Source organism: Lepisma saccharinum, chromosome 15 (assembly GCF_977018435.1).
Source record: "Lepisma saccharinum chromosome 15, izLepSacc3.1, whole genome shotgun sequence".
In the NCBI taxonomy this organism is placed as follows: domain Eukaryota; kingdom Metazoa; phylum Arthropoda; class Insecta; order Zygentoma; family Lepismatidae; genus Lepisma; species Lepisma saccharinum.
The window spans coordinates 7,834,964-7,850,910 of record NC_139243.1 but is presented as its reverse complement, the minus strand read 5'-3'; the positions used below and the strand labels follow the sequence as shown (position 1 = coordinate 7,850,910).

Below are 15,947 nucleotides of genomic sequence, written 5' to 3'. Positions count from 1 at the left end.
ACATCAGAGATATCAACCAGTAGTTTCATCTCAGCAGAGACCAACCACGGATAACAGTGTGCCCCTTAGAAGGGCCGATTCTTCACAACCCAGAGAATCTAAACATGAGGACGAGGCCCTTACAAGGACCAATTCTGCACCGCACAGCCCCTCTACCAGTAGCAACACAGGGCAGGAATGCCACACTGTAGCAGTTTTACCATTCGTCGGACACACCTCCGGGAAGTTGAGCAGACTTCTGGCCAGGCACAGGGTGAAGACCATTCACAGGCCGCCATTGAAAAACCAAGGCCCCACTCGGTTCAAAGATGACCTTGAGCTCCACATTCCGGAGTATACCGTATGCCATGTGAGTGTGGGACACCATATATAGGCCAAAAAGGATGCAGCATTGAACAGTGACGTAATGAACATCAGCGCGACATCAGATTATTCCAACCAGAAAAGTCAGGACTTGCAGAATACAGCATCACCAAGGGACACAGGATTTATGTGTAGACACCAAAATAATAGCCAAATGTGCCAGTAACTGGGACCGACGAGTAAATGAAGTCATAGGCATTTCACGGGAAAGCACCAATCTCAACAGGGATGTGAGACTCCAGCTCAGTCATGATTGGAGCCCACACGTCCGTAAAAATACGACACCCACCAATGAGAACACCAGGATCCAGAGTGAAGCCAGCCAATGAGAACACCAGGATCCAGAGCGAGCCAATAAGAAGACATCATCCAAGCTCCACCCCATCATGGTCATATATATAACCCTACACTGGTCTCCATTTTTACATTCCCTGAAGGGGAGAACAATGTATGCACTCAAAAACGTTTGAAGCTAACGCTGATTTAACCTGGCTGGTAACCCGAGAACACCTGTTCTAATTGTATTGTATTTATTTCTGTATATTTATAGGTTTTTTTATCATGTAATGTAATCAATTTTCTAAATGTATTATTGGTAATAACTAGACCTTGGATTTTTAGGTTCTAAAAACCTTAAATTAGGCTCGAAAAATCCTGAAATACGAGGGACGTTCTGAAAGTAAGTTTCGTCTTTTTTTTTCACAGGGAAGCTTTATTACAAACAGAAGAATACAATGTCATAACAAAATACAATCTTTTGGATATTTTTCCACATAGTTGCCACCGACATTGATACATTTGTCGTACCGTGAAATCAATTACAAGAAACCCTCCTAGTAAAAATCGGTGCCCAGCGATTTAAAGAAGTTCTTCACAGCCTGTTGCAGCTCTTCGTTGGTTCCGAAGTGATGTCCAGATAGTGCTGACATCAATGCAGAAAAAAGGTGGAAGTCTGATGGGGCAAGATCGGGGCTGTAGGCTGGGTGATTCAATCTCTCCCATCCCAGATGACGAATGTGTTCTGCAAGGACCCTTGCTGTGTGGTGGTCTTGCATTGTCATCCAGGAACAAAACCTTTCAACGCCGTCTCCATAGACACTCTGTAGGCATCGCTGAATATCTTAAAACACTAGTCCCATGCACCCATTCATAGCACACGATAGCACACACTTCCATTTGAGACCACGTTTCCAGCACATGTCTTTCTGCCATACTGGTTTGCACTCGAATGAGCTCGGGCACGTCGGTCTGCTGCTTATCTCTATTCTTCGGCACTCTTTGCATGCGCCATCGCTCCTCTGCTCTCGCTCCTCCCGTTGTGAATTCAGGAAAGATTGTCTTTTGTTATGGCAATGTGTTTTCTCACTTTGTAATACAGCTTCCCTATGGAAAAAAAATGAAACTTACTTTCGGAATGTCCCTCGTAGGTTGCAAAAAGACGTAATTTGGTACACAATTCCTGAAAAATACTGATTAGATACAATCGTTAAATGCAAAATTTCACAAGAACCGTAATAACCAAATATTAATTTTCTAAACAAATTTTCATTTCTTTATATCATTTTCAAAATTATCTACAAATTATTATAATACTGCACTTGTGCTGTTAGAAAAAGTTACTTGTTGATATGAAAAATGAATTACGTATGTATGATTTGCTGCACAATATCAGTGTGTCTACTCACTTGGAATTCCTTGAATTCCAGGAATTACACGTGAATTATTGGCACCGGAAATTATTAGTGAATTATTGGCTCTGGAAATTATTCATGAATTTTCGAAAGACATGAAATAAGCTACAAGCGGATGTTTTCTCTATTCCATTTTTTTCTTCGTGGACGTGAAGAATTGCAACTTTTATTAATCCATGTCCCATTAAATTTCTACATGTTCATAAATGCCCTGAGGCAAGTATCTCTCAATTTAGTTTTTATTTAATTCATTTTTTTGATGATGACAAAGAAAGCTACACAGAAAATGAAACAAAATTTTCTGAATCTGTTTACTTTGTTAGTGTTTTTTACAGAACAATCTATCTGACAAAGGGAAGATTATTACAAAATAATATATCTTGAAGTTGATTAGGTAAATTTTTTGTTACATTGGAATCATACAAACCCTTTATATTGTGAATATTTTTTTGTATGGAAGGGAGGGTGAGAGTCGGTAATACGTAAGGTTGGAATAGAGAAAACATCTCCTTGTATCATGAATTTTTGGAAAGTTAACCTTGAAAACCAGGAATTGTACTTGAATTTTATCATGGTCCTAGTGACCGCCATGAATCTTTTTGTGTTATCCACACTCAAACTCCAATAAGAGTCTATAGTGCAGGGGTAAAAAGTAGGGGGGAACTGTTACCTGCAGGTAACACAGGGTGGCGACAGACCTGGAAAACCTGGAAAACCGGGAAAAGTCAGGGAATTTGAGGTGTCAAAAAAAGTCAGGGAAATGTCAGGGAATATCGTCTTCATTGACTTTGAACACTCTTTTGACGAAAATTGTTATAACTCGGGCACTATGGGAGCAATCTACTTCGGATAACTTTTGTTTTGCAGCTAGAACATCAGCGCATGCAATCTTGTACAATTTAGAACACCGGACCGAGAAAGGGGGCTTGGGGGGGCACGTCCCCCGAATTTCAATGGGAAAAACAAAAATCTGAAGTTTGCCCCCTCTTCTCCCGTTATTTTGGGGAGAAGGCACAAACTTTAATATTCTTTTCAAAGAATGGACATTTCTCAAGAGAATGAAACATGTTTCATGTTCCTGGGTTCCATACAAGTTGAATAATAAGCCAAAATGTGATTTTTTTAACGAAAAATAGGTAATTTGCATTTTTGGAGGAAAATTGTTATAACTCTGACACTATGGGAGCAATCTACTTATGATAAGTTTTGTTTTTCAGCTAAAACATCATAGCATGCAACCGTGTACAATTCAGAACGCCGTACCGAGGAAGGGGGTTTGGGGGGGCGCGACCCCCGAATTTCAATGAAAAAACCATAAAAATCTGGCGGTTGCCCCTCTTCTCCCGCTATTTGGGAAGAAGGCGTGAACTTTAGTATTCCTTTCAAAGAATGGACATCTCTGAAGAGAATGAAACATGTTTCATGTTCTTGGGTGTCATACAAGTTGAATAATAAGCCAAAATGTGATTTCTTTTTTTTTCTTTTTTTTACGAAAAATAGGTAATTAGCATTTTTGGAGGAACATTGTTATAACTCGGACACTATGGGAGCAATCTACTTCGGATAAATTTTGCTTTTCAGCTAAAACATCGTACCATGCAACCGAGTACAATTCAGAATGCCAAACGAGGAAGGGGGGGGGTTGGAGTCGCGACCCCCGAATTTCAATGAAAAAAACCATAAACATCTGGAGTTTGCCCCCTCTTCTCCCGCTATTTGGGAAGAAGGCTCGAACTTTAGTATTATTTTTAAAGAGGAGATTTCTGAAGAGAATGAAACATGTTTCATGTTCTTGGGTGTCATACAAGTTGAATAATAAGCCAAAATGTGATTTCTTTTTTTTTTCTTTTTTTTTACGAAAAATAGGTAATTAGCATTTTTGGAGGAAAATTGTTATAACTCGGGCACTATGGGAGCAATCTACTTCGGATAAGTTTTGTTTTGCAGCTAAAACATCATAGCATGCAACCGTGTACAATTAAAATCGCCGAACCGAGGAAGGGGGGTTTGGGGGCGTGACCATAGAATTTCAATTTAAAAAAATATCTTTAGTTTGCCCCCCTCTTCTCTCGCTATTTTCGGAAGAAGGCGCAAAACCTTAGTATTCTCTTCAAAGAATGGACCATTCCAAAGAGATTGAAACTTGTTTTATGTTCCTGGGTGCCATACAAGTTGAATAATGAGCCAAAATGTGAGACTATTCGGAAATGTGTCATGGATATGTTGCGGAGCAGGGGGGAGGTTGGTCATCAATATGAATTTACCCAGGCTTGCTCCAGACCTGTGTCAGAGTTTCAACTCAAACAGAAGAGTTTTAGGGTCCAAAAAGCACATTCATTTCGTAATCTGCACCATGATACCATATGGTTTCATCGGGCCAGAACGACCTTACTCTGATGATACCATATAATATCATCGGGGGAGTAAAGGTTAAGCCTCTAAATATTACGTGGAAAATGCATTGAATTATCATTTTTTTCTTGTCCGTATGGGAGTAGTAAGGAGACAGAACTGTCAACAGATGGAGGGGAGCGGGTGGTGCCGTCCGATAGTTGTCGGATGTCGTAGTAAGCATTTTGTTGGGCAAACTGAAGGAACATGGAAACAAACAGGTTCCATTGATACATACGATTTTTGTCGAATATCGCCACCCGACAAAGTATCTCACTGCAACATGTGACAGAAATTGCATGCATGGTACTCTTATGATTTTTGTTCGATGTCTTCAGACTGACAAAAATCGTATGCATAAACAAGAAGAGCTCTAGACTGCAAATATGCTGCTGGAATTGTATTACTTTTCTGGCTTACTTCACCTTATTTAATGTAGCAGTGCTTACAAAGGTTTTCTTACATCATCCTGATGTATTACTGGTTTCGCACAAGTTAACATACGTTTGCAATGACATTGCACTATTCTTAGATATCAAGAAGAATCCAACAAAACTGGATATATATTGAATACTATCACAAAAAAGTGAAACATAAACCTGCATTGGTGAACGTTATAAAAATTGGCAAGTGCATGCTCCCAACCTCAAATTTACTGCAACACTAGTATTGCAATGAAATTAACACCATTCTCTGTCCTGTCTGTTTAAACTAGTGAGAGATGGTCATTAATCTCTCACTGAGTAAGGTTAATGTCCAATATTATGAAATAAAATAATACGTTAATATTTTAATATGATATTTACTCGAATCATTCAATCATGAAAGCAAATCACTTTCTTCAAGAAATGACTTTTTTCTGCCAGCCCTGCTAAATTTTCACTTTCCATCTACTGATTTATACGAGGGGTGGCCAGAAAGTAATTTCCGATTGATTTTTCGCAAACGCCAAAACCATGAAAAATGGTAATTGCTGCGAAGTTATGTTTAGGAATGTGCAGTGATGTCTGGACACATTTTTCGCCCTTTCTAAATATCAAAATAATGCGAATTTGGCATAAAACGTGAATTGTTGGCGTTTTTATTGATTTTTTTTAAAAGAAATGACCTAAAGCAACAAAAAAATCCATGAAATCCAACATTCTTGTCTTTTCTAGGCCATGTTTGTGTACATAGAATATGCAAGTTTTCCAACATTTTACTCAAGAGTAAACTATTGAGTTATACTTACATGGAATAATTCCGACAGCCACATTAAATCATGTATTTCCCACGATTTTTTCAACTTCTATCAAAACCATTTGCATCACAGAGAAAAGTGGCAGGGTTCTAACAGGAGATCAAGTGCGTATCTATTGTCACACGGGATCCATATCCTCATAGTTGTCGCACGAGATATGTTTTCAATGTCAATGTCGATCTCCTGCGGGGGAGAACCGGGATGTTTTCTACCTATTCAAGCTGCTTCGGCACCCACCCAGCATCGTATGAAGCTGGTACCTTGAGGAAACTTTTAGGGATAAAGGTAGCCAGGAGCATGGTGCTGATCACATCACCTCCACCTTTAGCCATGATCAAGAAAGTGTGGGGCCCTAACTCCACTTTACTTTTACTTCCTCAAAAATCTGTTCCAACATATCAAACTGTCACGAAAATACATAGACCATGTGATCTACAATTTTAAATAATCGTTTAAAAGCACAATGGAGTATTAAGTTTCGGTATATTTGGCAGATAAATGTTCTAAAACAAAAACGCGAATTTTGGGAAATGTAATACTGACAAGTCAAAAAAATGATAATGCCAATTTTTGGTGCCATAATATATCGGTATCTGTCACGTGAGATTGATTGATTTTAATTTTTTGGGTACATCGCCACTTATGGTCATTATCCACCCTTCAGTATATACGGGGGAAATTCCATTGTCTAAAATCCTTACCTTAAAATTTAAAAAAAGGTGTATCGAAAATAACTTTCCCAAAAGAACTTTCAAGATATCAAACTCTCATGAAGAGGCGTAAGCCATGTGACTTACAATTTGAAACAGTAGTTTAAAAATACCATGAAGGAATAATTTCAGATGTTTGCCAGAAAATGCGCTAAAATGAAAATGTGAATTTTGAGAAAAATAACACCGTATAGTAAAAAATAAAAAATAAGAAAATACACCAATTTGAAAAAAAAATAACAAAATATCAAGGTCCCTACCGATTAGGTATAAATAAAACATGAATATCAGTTGTAATTTATTGCATAAGTAACAGTGAATCTTAACCTAATTTTCAGCATAATCACCACCGTTATTCTGGGATTTGTAGTAGCATGGCACTAAATTTTGTATGCCCATGGTATATGTGTCGGACAGCAAAGACTGGAACTATCTCTACCTCAGTGTAGCTGTCAAATCCTTACCCTGCCAGAAACCTCTTTAGTTCAAAGAGATGAAAGTCGGTACATTCAAGGCCAGGGCTGTACAGGGAATGGTCCAAGATCTCTCACCTGAAGTGATGCAAAGGGCCCGTGTGTACTCAGCTGTATGGGGTTGTGCACATTCGATTGGCCTTCCGTGAATTGTCTGCACCATCGTCTGACCATACACGACGTCCTGTCTGCACACCTCACACAATTGCTGGTGGCTCTGTGCCAAATTCTGAGTGTGCATTGTAGGTTAGGCTCGATGGGAGACTGTATGACAGGTGCAATCTTTAACCTAGAACTTTCCTAAAACGGCTGCATTGCAACTGTACCAGATTACAGCTACATGCAACTTCTTCCTGCCTGCATGTGTGTGTGTCGCTCTCCGAACCACTAGTGCTGCGTATAGGGGCCATTGGACCTTTTTTCAGGATGCCCCTCGTATATGAACTTTCAGAAGCTTTTATTATTAGTGTGTTCCTGTTTTAACGTGTGGTAAGCTAAGTCAGGTACCTATACAATGAAATTCTATAAATTGCTTGCGTTAAATTTCTAATACCTACATACCCTTTTCGTCAGCATTAATGGTAAAACTGCATGTTGTCAGTTTCACAGTACTTCACTTGGATATACTGTACTGAAGCAGAAATCCCATGGATAATGTAAGGAAATATGACACTTTATTTTATTCGATTCAGTTGTTTCACTTACATGCAAGAGTTAAGTTGTTTGCTTTACAGAGAAGAGAGCTTTATGCATTGAAAAATGAGTCCGCACTCATGGTTCTTGCAAGCAGAGGGTTCCAAACCTCAGTGGAATGCATAAGGAGACTGATAAATTACAAATTGTATTTCTTAAATCAATCACTTTAATTTCATTTAGTCGTAACTTTAAAAATAATCAAGTATTTTATTTTAAACTTACTGCGTATGACAAAATTCTGTAATCCTTCCCTAGCTTGTGAATTGTAATAATTTTCCAAATTCACTATTTTGCAGTTTGAATTCAAATCATAGAGAATAGAGAAATTGAGTCAATTTTATAGAAGATAATATTGGTACTTAACAAATGCATACCTGGATCTATATGAGTTTATTATTTCCATTTGCAAAAACATCGATTTAGTTTAGTTTGTAATTGTCAGGGAAAAATGCAAATTTTTGTCCTGGAAAACCTGGAAAAGTCAGGGAATTTCATTTCTGCTTGTTTGTAGCCACCCTGTAACAGTGACGTCAGACATTTTTGTTTTGTAAACATCATACACTTGGAGGGAGGGAAATCGACAAAAGACATGTTTCAAACACGTAAGTCATTGAATTATTTCGCCACCGCACCTAGTAAATACCTCTGTGAGATATAAAAATCCTATAAAACCTAAAAAAAAAGGTTTAATGTAGGCACATAAACTTAAAATAGGTTCTAACAAGCAAAATAGGTTATTTTAGGCTCTATAAAACTTCGTCAGTTGTTTCGTTTTTTTTATGAAACGCTGATATAACTTATTTCTTATTTACCTGCAAAGGAAAAAATATGTTAAAAACTTAAAATCCGAGGTCTAGTAATAACAAAGTATAAATTGATTTTTCATGTTATTAAGTTCAACCCTACTATATTATTGCCAAACGTATGAAAACGTATAATAATTTTCTTCAGTATTAACATCATATATATATATATACAAAATATGAGATAGTTTATTATTTACCTACATAGATGTCACCAGAAATTTTTATAAGGGGTCAGACAATTGATAAAATTTCATAAATGTTGTGTACAAATATATTTCAGAAGTTATGTAAAGGTTTGAAAATGCAAATATTACTATACAGTTGCTAAACCAGATGTGATAAAAAGTAAAATAGTATTGGTTTTGAACTGTAGATATGTAAGTAAGGGGTGAGTTTAAAATTGGACCAATTCATGTGGATTGACCTTCGTATGTTTTATGGCAGGTGAGCTTTCAATGCAGCAGTGTCCACCAAGTTCTTAACGTGACAGAACCAAAGCGATGTCAATATCTGCTAGCATTTGCAACTCCCTTGGTGTGTCACAATCATTCGATGCTGGTGTATCCACGATTAAGCAGGGAATTACAAAAGCAGTGGGACGAGTTAGCAACTGATTTCTATTATGGATACGTGACTGAGAAGGTTAGTGTGTTAATGCCTTTTCATTCCATGCAGTTTTTTTTTTTTTTGGTAACTGGTTGAATTTTGCAGTAACAAACCATATTTCACTGCATAATCATTGTGCTCAGCTTTTTCAGTCCAAAAATTAGTTTGAGCTTTCATCGCATAATTGTTGCATCGATGTGTCAGATAATGAAACCAATGATGATGATGCAGAATTTTCGAACACAGAAGAGTAAATTTTTTAAGTCTATACTTAGCAACACTGTAGTGTAATATTTTGACTATAATACACAAATCAATAAGTAATGTGTTAACTTTTTTCTCAGACAGCAAAACTGTTCGCTGAACTACCATAAGAAATAACATCTCTCGATTTGGACTATATTTAATTTTATCATAGCATATTCATGAGTATTCCATACATCCTAATCATGCACGAAAGACAGTTTATTAATAAATTATTTAGTAATAAATTATTTTTTTAATTACCGGTAATGCTGACACAGTTCTTTTCTTTTTTTAAAAAAAGCTTCACATAAGTGTCTCGCCCCACTTTTTTGCAAAAAAAAATTGGCATAAAATCTGCAACACTTATGCAGAATGCACAACAGAATTCAGTTGAGCAATTAGTTTGTGCTGTTTTGTATAATTTTGGTTTCAAGCACTGGGTGCAGATGAAGCACCGTTGAGTGGTTGACTTGAGGTGCCAGATTCAAGTCCTGGTCTGAGCTTGGGTGTTCTTTTGTGAGTGCATTTCAAACACCATAGAGGGAGTAAGACAGTTTATCCTATAAATTAAAGAGTATCATACATGCACTGGTGTCATCCATGGTGAAGTGCAAGACTATTTCCAGCTAGAGTGCAGTGCACTTCCTCTTTTCACCTGGTGGTGAAAATTTGAACTAATTTATCATCAGCTTTTGCTTCTCCATAGTTCCCATAGCCTCCATACCAAGTTTAAATACAACCTCATGCTTCGAACGGGCTCTGAGGAGGTATGCATATGTCATAGGTCCATGGGTACAGATAGGAAAAGAATTCATATAATGCAGGATGTACAAAATTAATCACCATGTGGCATCTATAACAGCCTACTTTTCGCATTTCATGTTGACCTGGTATCAGAAAATTTTAATTTAACACTGTGTTGGAATCTAAAAGTTTCACAGCTGTTTTATTTGCACACATTATTTCATGAATGTTAATGTTTTTGATGTTATTAATAAAGCTTGCACATTTAATTTTACTACAACAGAATTTATTTCCACGCATGTTGCCAAATTCACTATACAATGCTTTAACATACCAATATATAAATTTTAAGTATTCAACTTTGCAAGATATTATGATGAAATGAGTGATGTTTATACAACATTGTTGAAAACCACTGAACAAAAATAAAATATTTTATTACACAAAATATCTACAATCAAAAACCTTGTTCGAGAAAACGTGAAATATGTTGTGTGTCTAATTCTGGTCAGCACAAAAAAAAATCCAAATTTCCCTGACTTTTCAATAGTTTTGAATGTTTTCACAAAATTCCCTCACTTGTCCATTACCTTTTCACTCGTAAGCCAATTCTCCATGTCCATCACTCCTAAACCAATTTTCCCTGACTTTTCCATGAAATCTTCACTCCTAAGCCAATTTCCCTGACTTTCTAGGGAACCCTGTGTAAAGACCTCTGATAGCAAATTGCAGCTAGCAAACTAGTTCTTCTTTTTCCCTAAGGATATTGAAATTCTCTTTGTAGGGTTTGGCAGCTGGATTAAGAAGGATCTACCTAGAAGCCGGGTTTCTGTTGACCGAGCAACAAAGACACACCCTTCGTATTGAGCTGACAAACAAGAATTCAAAATATGCCAATCAAAAGCAAGAGTTCTCGAATATTTTCCAGTGTGAACAAGAATATCTCAAACTTGAAAGGGAGCTTGCACAGCTCAGGGAGCAACTTGCTCTAAAGGACAAAGAGCTGAGGGATCTGAGATTAGGGCCTGGGAAGGAAAAGGTGGTTGTTAGATGATAGTAACTGCCAGGATAGATAAAGATGGAAAGTGAAAAATTGTGGGGGATTGGATTTTTGCTGAGGTTCGATGGTTGTGAAATTCACTCAAACCAGATACTCAAACAGTATCCAGAACTGTACCAGGATAAGAGATACAGTTCCCTTCATGGGGCCCGAAGAGCCAGGTGAGAGCTGTGGTACCGTCAGATGGAAACTACATGTACATGGACACTTGTGGAAGTATTATTTTTTTGGTTTACTCTAGAAACATGTTAATCGTGGAATGGAAAGGTAACAGATAGAAGAAAATGTCAGACCAAAAATGCCTATAACATGGCATTTTGGTGTTAAAATGGTGAATATAAACCTCAATTTGATTTAAAAACTATACTTATTACACAAAATAAACATTTCCTTTCTACCAACACATTTGTGTAGTTATCAGAGTATAAAGGAGTCCATTTTTAGGAATTGTAGCTTCCCTGGTAACATGATTCGAACAAGTGTTCTCGGGTTAAGTCGATGTTGGCTTCAAACGTTTCGAGCGCATACATTGCTCTCATCATGAAGGAATATAGAAATGGATACCAGTGTATTATGGGCCAGAGTTTGGACTCTTGTCTTCTTATTGGCTCGTTCTGGAACCTGGTGTTCTTATTGGCTGGAGCTTTGTTTTTACGGAGGAGTGAGTTTCAGGCGTGACTGAGCTGGAATCACACGTCCCTGTAAAGATTGGTGCGACGTAATGAACATCAGTGCAACATCAGATTATTCCAACCAGAAAAGTCAGGACTTGCAGAACACAGCATCACAGAGGGATGCAGGGTTTTTATTTACTGGCATAAAAATAATAGTAAATGTGCCAGTTATTGGGACCGACGAGTAAAAGAAGCCATAGCCATATCACGGAACAAACTTAACAGAGACGTGGGACTCCAGCTCAGTTACGCCTGAATGAATGAAGTTTCTTGTTTATTGGTGTTGAAGTGCTGTCTCCTTGACTTCTATTGGTTCTTTTCCCCTTCCGTTGGGGTTGTTGTCTTGTTGTGGTCTCCTCTGCGACTGTCGCTCGAGGGGTTGGTCTTCTTTTATTGTGCAGGGCTCAATCTTGTTGAGGGGTGGGATGAGTGAGTTTAAGTATGGCCGCTGTTCCTATTTCATTGACTGCGGGGTTGTTGTGTCTTCTGAGGTTTTCCCAGAATTTGATTTTCTCTCGTCGAATGACTCCTTCAATTGGATTAATTTCCAAGTCTTCATGAATTTGGATATTTGTAGTATATCTGTCGTGGCCGCTGATGATCCGCTTTGCATTGTTTTGGGTAACTTGGAGTTTTTCGATGGTTATCCTGGCTGCGTGATGCCACACTGGTATAGCTTATAAGATGACTGGTCTGATCATAGTCTTGTAGAGTGATATCCTTGTTGCTAGTGAGAGCTGAAGGTTTCTGAATAGAGCATATAATCCGCCTATGCGCTGGTTTCCTTTATGTTTTGATTCTCCATCTGGTCGACCAATACTGGAATTCTTGGAGTTGTCTTATCTATTGTGTTGTAGCATTCCTTTAGTAGTCTTCTGGATGCGAAGAATGCTGCATCATCTGCGAAGAGTGCTGGAATGTTATCGAGATGTCCGCTGTATATACGAGGGTCGTTCAAGGAAAAAGTTACCCTATGTTGCAAAAAAATTATTTCTTAAGTTAGAGACAAAAATCAAGTTGCACCAAGTAGCATGGTCCTTTCTCACTTTTCAACATAATTTCCAAGGCGGCACAATATTTGTCCCATCGTTGCACAAGTTTTTGAAAGCCATCTGCCAAAAATTCAGGTTCCAGGGAACGAAGAACACTTTTCACGGCTGTCTGAACCTCCAAATCAGTGTGAAAACGTTGACCCTGCAGCTGGGACTTAAGTGCAGGAAACAAGTCACTCAGGGCCAAGTCAGGGCTTTCCCATTTCATTTCTTGAAGTTTATCCTGTGTTGGTGCTTCCGAATGGGGACGAGCATTGTCATCCAAAAGAATGACACCAGCAGAAAGGAGTTCAGGACGTTTGCGGCGAATTGCTTTTTTCACGTTCTCCAGTGTTTGGCAATAACGTGCAGCATTGACTGTTTCCCCTTTCTTCAAAAACTCTGTGAGCAATACTCCACACCGCAAAACATGTTGTTCCGCCATGACTCTCTACTCGTTATGGCCAGGGCACGTTTCTCACTGCATGACTCTAATCACGTGCCGCGCATGGCTTACATTGTGTATAAATGTAGAGGAAAGACAAAGAACACATTGCTAGTTTCATTTCATTTATCGGGCTCATACTTTCTCCAAAAAAAAAAGGGGAAACTTTTTCCATGAACGACCCTCGTAATGCATACAGTATCGGGGCCAGCATGGAGCCTTGAGGTACTCCTGCGTTGACTCTTCTTGCCAATGTTGAGGCTCCCTGGAAGGTCGAGATGAAATTCATCGCAGAATGGTGCGAATCTATCTGGTCTCTGCCGGTGCCGAGAACAGCCAAACGCTTCCCAACAGGCAGACAGGTCCAAGGACCTGTACTTTCCCCCACTCTTGAAGGTCTGGGTCATAACAGACAGGCCCTTTTTTCAGCCCCATCCCCATGTTTACAGCCACGGCAGGGTTTGTCTGGAGTCATCAAGATTCTTCCGAATGTCCAGTGGCATGCTCAAGGAGGGGTGGTGAGGATCATAATTCTGTTAAGGCTCAATATTCTTTGAAAAAAAAAATGAAAAAAAGGCAGGAATAGATGGCAAAATGAGGACTTCAGGAATGACTACTAAAAAGTACAGGTAACCCACCCTCCCTCTTTGAAAATCCTGGGCACACCACTCAAATGTCTGCTATTTCCACTTGTTAAGAGGAAAAGCACACATTGAACGATATGAATCTGCTTTTCATTATCAAAACAACAATTGGAGGCGAACCATAAAGGTTCTTCTTACCTTTAACCTTTTGGGTCCCAAGTATCTCGATCGAGATACCCAAATGTAAGCCTCAAAGTCCCAAGTATCTCGATCGAGATACCCTGTGTCAAGGTCGTAGTTTTTACGTTATAACTTTTCTATTTTTGGCTAGAATTTCGATTTTTTTTATATATATTGTTCCTAACACATGTATTTAACAGAAATGTTTTTTTTTTGCATTTTTTTTGTCTTCATGAAAATGGAGGGGAAAAGGCGGGAAAAGGGACTTCTCTTTTCAAGGTCAAATTTTTGCCGACAAAGGAAGACCGGCTTTGTTGTTCTAAAGCAATGCTTTTCACTCCCTCCTGTTAACTGCATTCGAAGGAAGCTTGTTTATCAGTATCCGATGTCAAAATAAAAGTTTTCCGTGAGGGCGCAAGCAGGGGGAGGGGGAAGACTGGTTGTTGAATCTGCGTTGTGAGAATGGAATTTCGAAGCGCGCTGAAGGAAACCTTTGTTTGTGAGCACAAGTGTTCCACAAGGTTGAACATAGGTTACCCTGCATTGTCTAAAAATAGAATGTCAAGCAGTTACAAGAATCCGCGTTCATTTTTCACTGCGTTCTAGCTTTTCGTCCGTGAATGTTGTGCGTAGGTGTCGTTTTGTGCCCAAGTGCAAGGACATTTTTTGGGTGGTGACAATTTTTTTAAATATTTTTTTCTCCCTTCCCCCTCCATATATACGCCAAATTTGCATAAATTTTGCATTTTGTGCATTTTGACATTTTTTTCGGGGGCGGGGGAAAACACCAATTTTTTTTAAGAAAAGTATTTTTGAGGGGATTTCCCCCCTTTCCCCCTCCATATGTACGCCGAATGTGCATAAATTATATATCGTCTGAATCTGTGATTCATTCTGCGTACAACGGTATATCTTTCGTATCTCTAGGGCATTTAGTTTCTGAGCTATAGTTATTTCAAGGTACCGCTGCATTTTGAAGCTTCCATCAGTGGCGTGACGACCATTCCTTTTGGGGGTACAACTCAAGTTACATTGGTCATACGACAATGATGCAAATATTTTTCTGTTTCTTACATGCCAGCGATAATTTCTATGTGCATTTTGAACTTTTCATATCCTTTTTTTCAGGGGGGAGAAACCCCATTTTTTTAAAAAAAAAAGTATTTTCAGGGGATTTCCCCCCTTTCCTTTCCCGTTATATATCGTCTGAATCTCTGGTTCATTCTGCGTACAACGGTATATCACTCATCTCTCTAGGGCAATTAGTCTCCGATCTACACTCATTTAATTGAAACTCTGCATTTTGCTCAAAATCGGCTCAGGACCGAGAGGCTTACATGTGAAAATGGCCTTGGGACTCAAAAGGTTAAACACGACAATTGAGGTGTTTGCATTTCAGTTTCCATGATATTTAATAATTCTCGTCGTATGGCATAGAATTATGTGTCTTTTGTATAGTCGTAAGGTCTGTGAATTGGCAGTGACCTAGGCATTTATCGCAGAGAAATATTGTGCCTCCCCCCCCCCCCTTCCATAGAAAGATCAACCCTGACGTTTGGCAAATCTTGCGATGACTACGTAAAAATGTCACGCTTTGCCACTGGCAGTGAGCCTTCAAAATTAATCAGAAAAAACAATCAATTCTGCAATGTGGAAATACGAAACTTCACGTACCTAATTTGCGTTTACCACATCCATCATGGCTTTATTCTAGGGCTGAGCTGAACCACTATGAAACGATGCCGATACTCTTACAGATTCCCACCGATACTGAAACTTGAAAATTGCAATAATTAAAATTTGTTCAAAATATTGACGAATATTGGTGTGTGAATATTCTTCTCCAATTAATTACCAAGAATTTTGTTTTAGAATATACAAGAATGTTAAAATAGATACAGTAGAGCGTCGATTATCCGAAGTAATTGGGGGACATGGGTGTTCGGAAAACTGGTTTGTTCGGATAATCGAACTGTACATGTTTATTTGCCAAAAAGAAGTACTGTA

General features: G+C 38.5%; 1 protein-coding gene across 1 annotated transcript in view; it reads left to right on the top strand.

Annotated features, from left to right (window-relative positions):
* LOC145999552 (N-acetylglucosamine-1-phosphotransferase subunit gamma-like) overlaps nt 1-13,993 on the top strand; it is a 38,088-nt gene extending 24,095 nt beyond the window's left edge. Inside the window, exons 6-7 of the mRNA XM_083136556.1 lie at nt 8,815-9,012; nt 10,751-13,993. Coding sequence (XP_082992682.1) covers nt 8,815-9,012; nt 10,751-11,020 — 468 coding nt within the window. The 3' untranslated portion in view covers nt 11,021-13,993. The remainder of the gene's footprint in view (nt 1-8,814; nt 9,013-10,750) is intronic.
* Nucleotides 13,994-15,947: the final 1,954 nt, after the last annotated feature.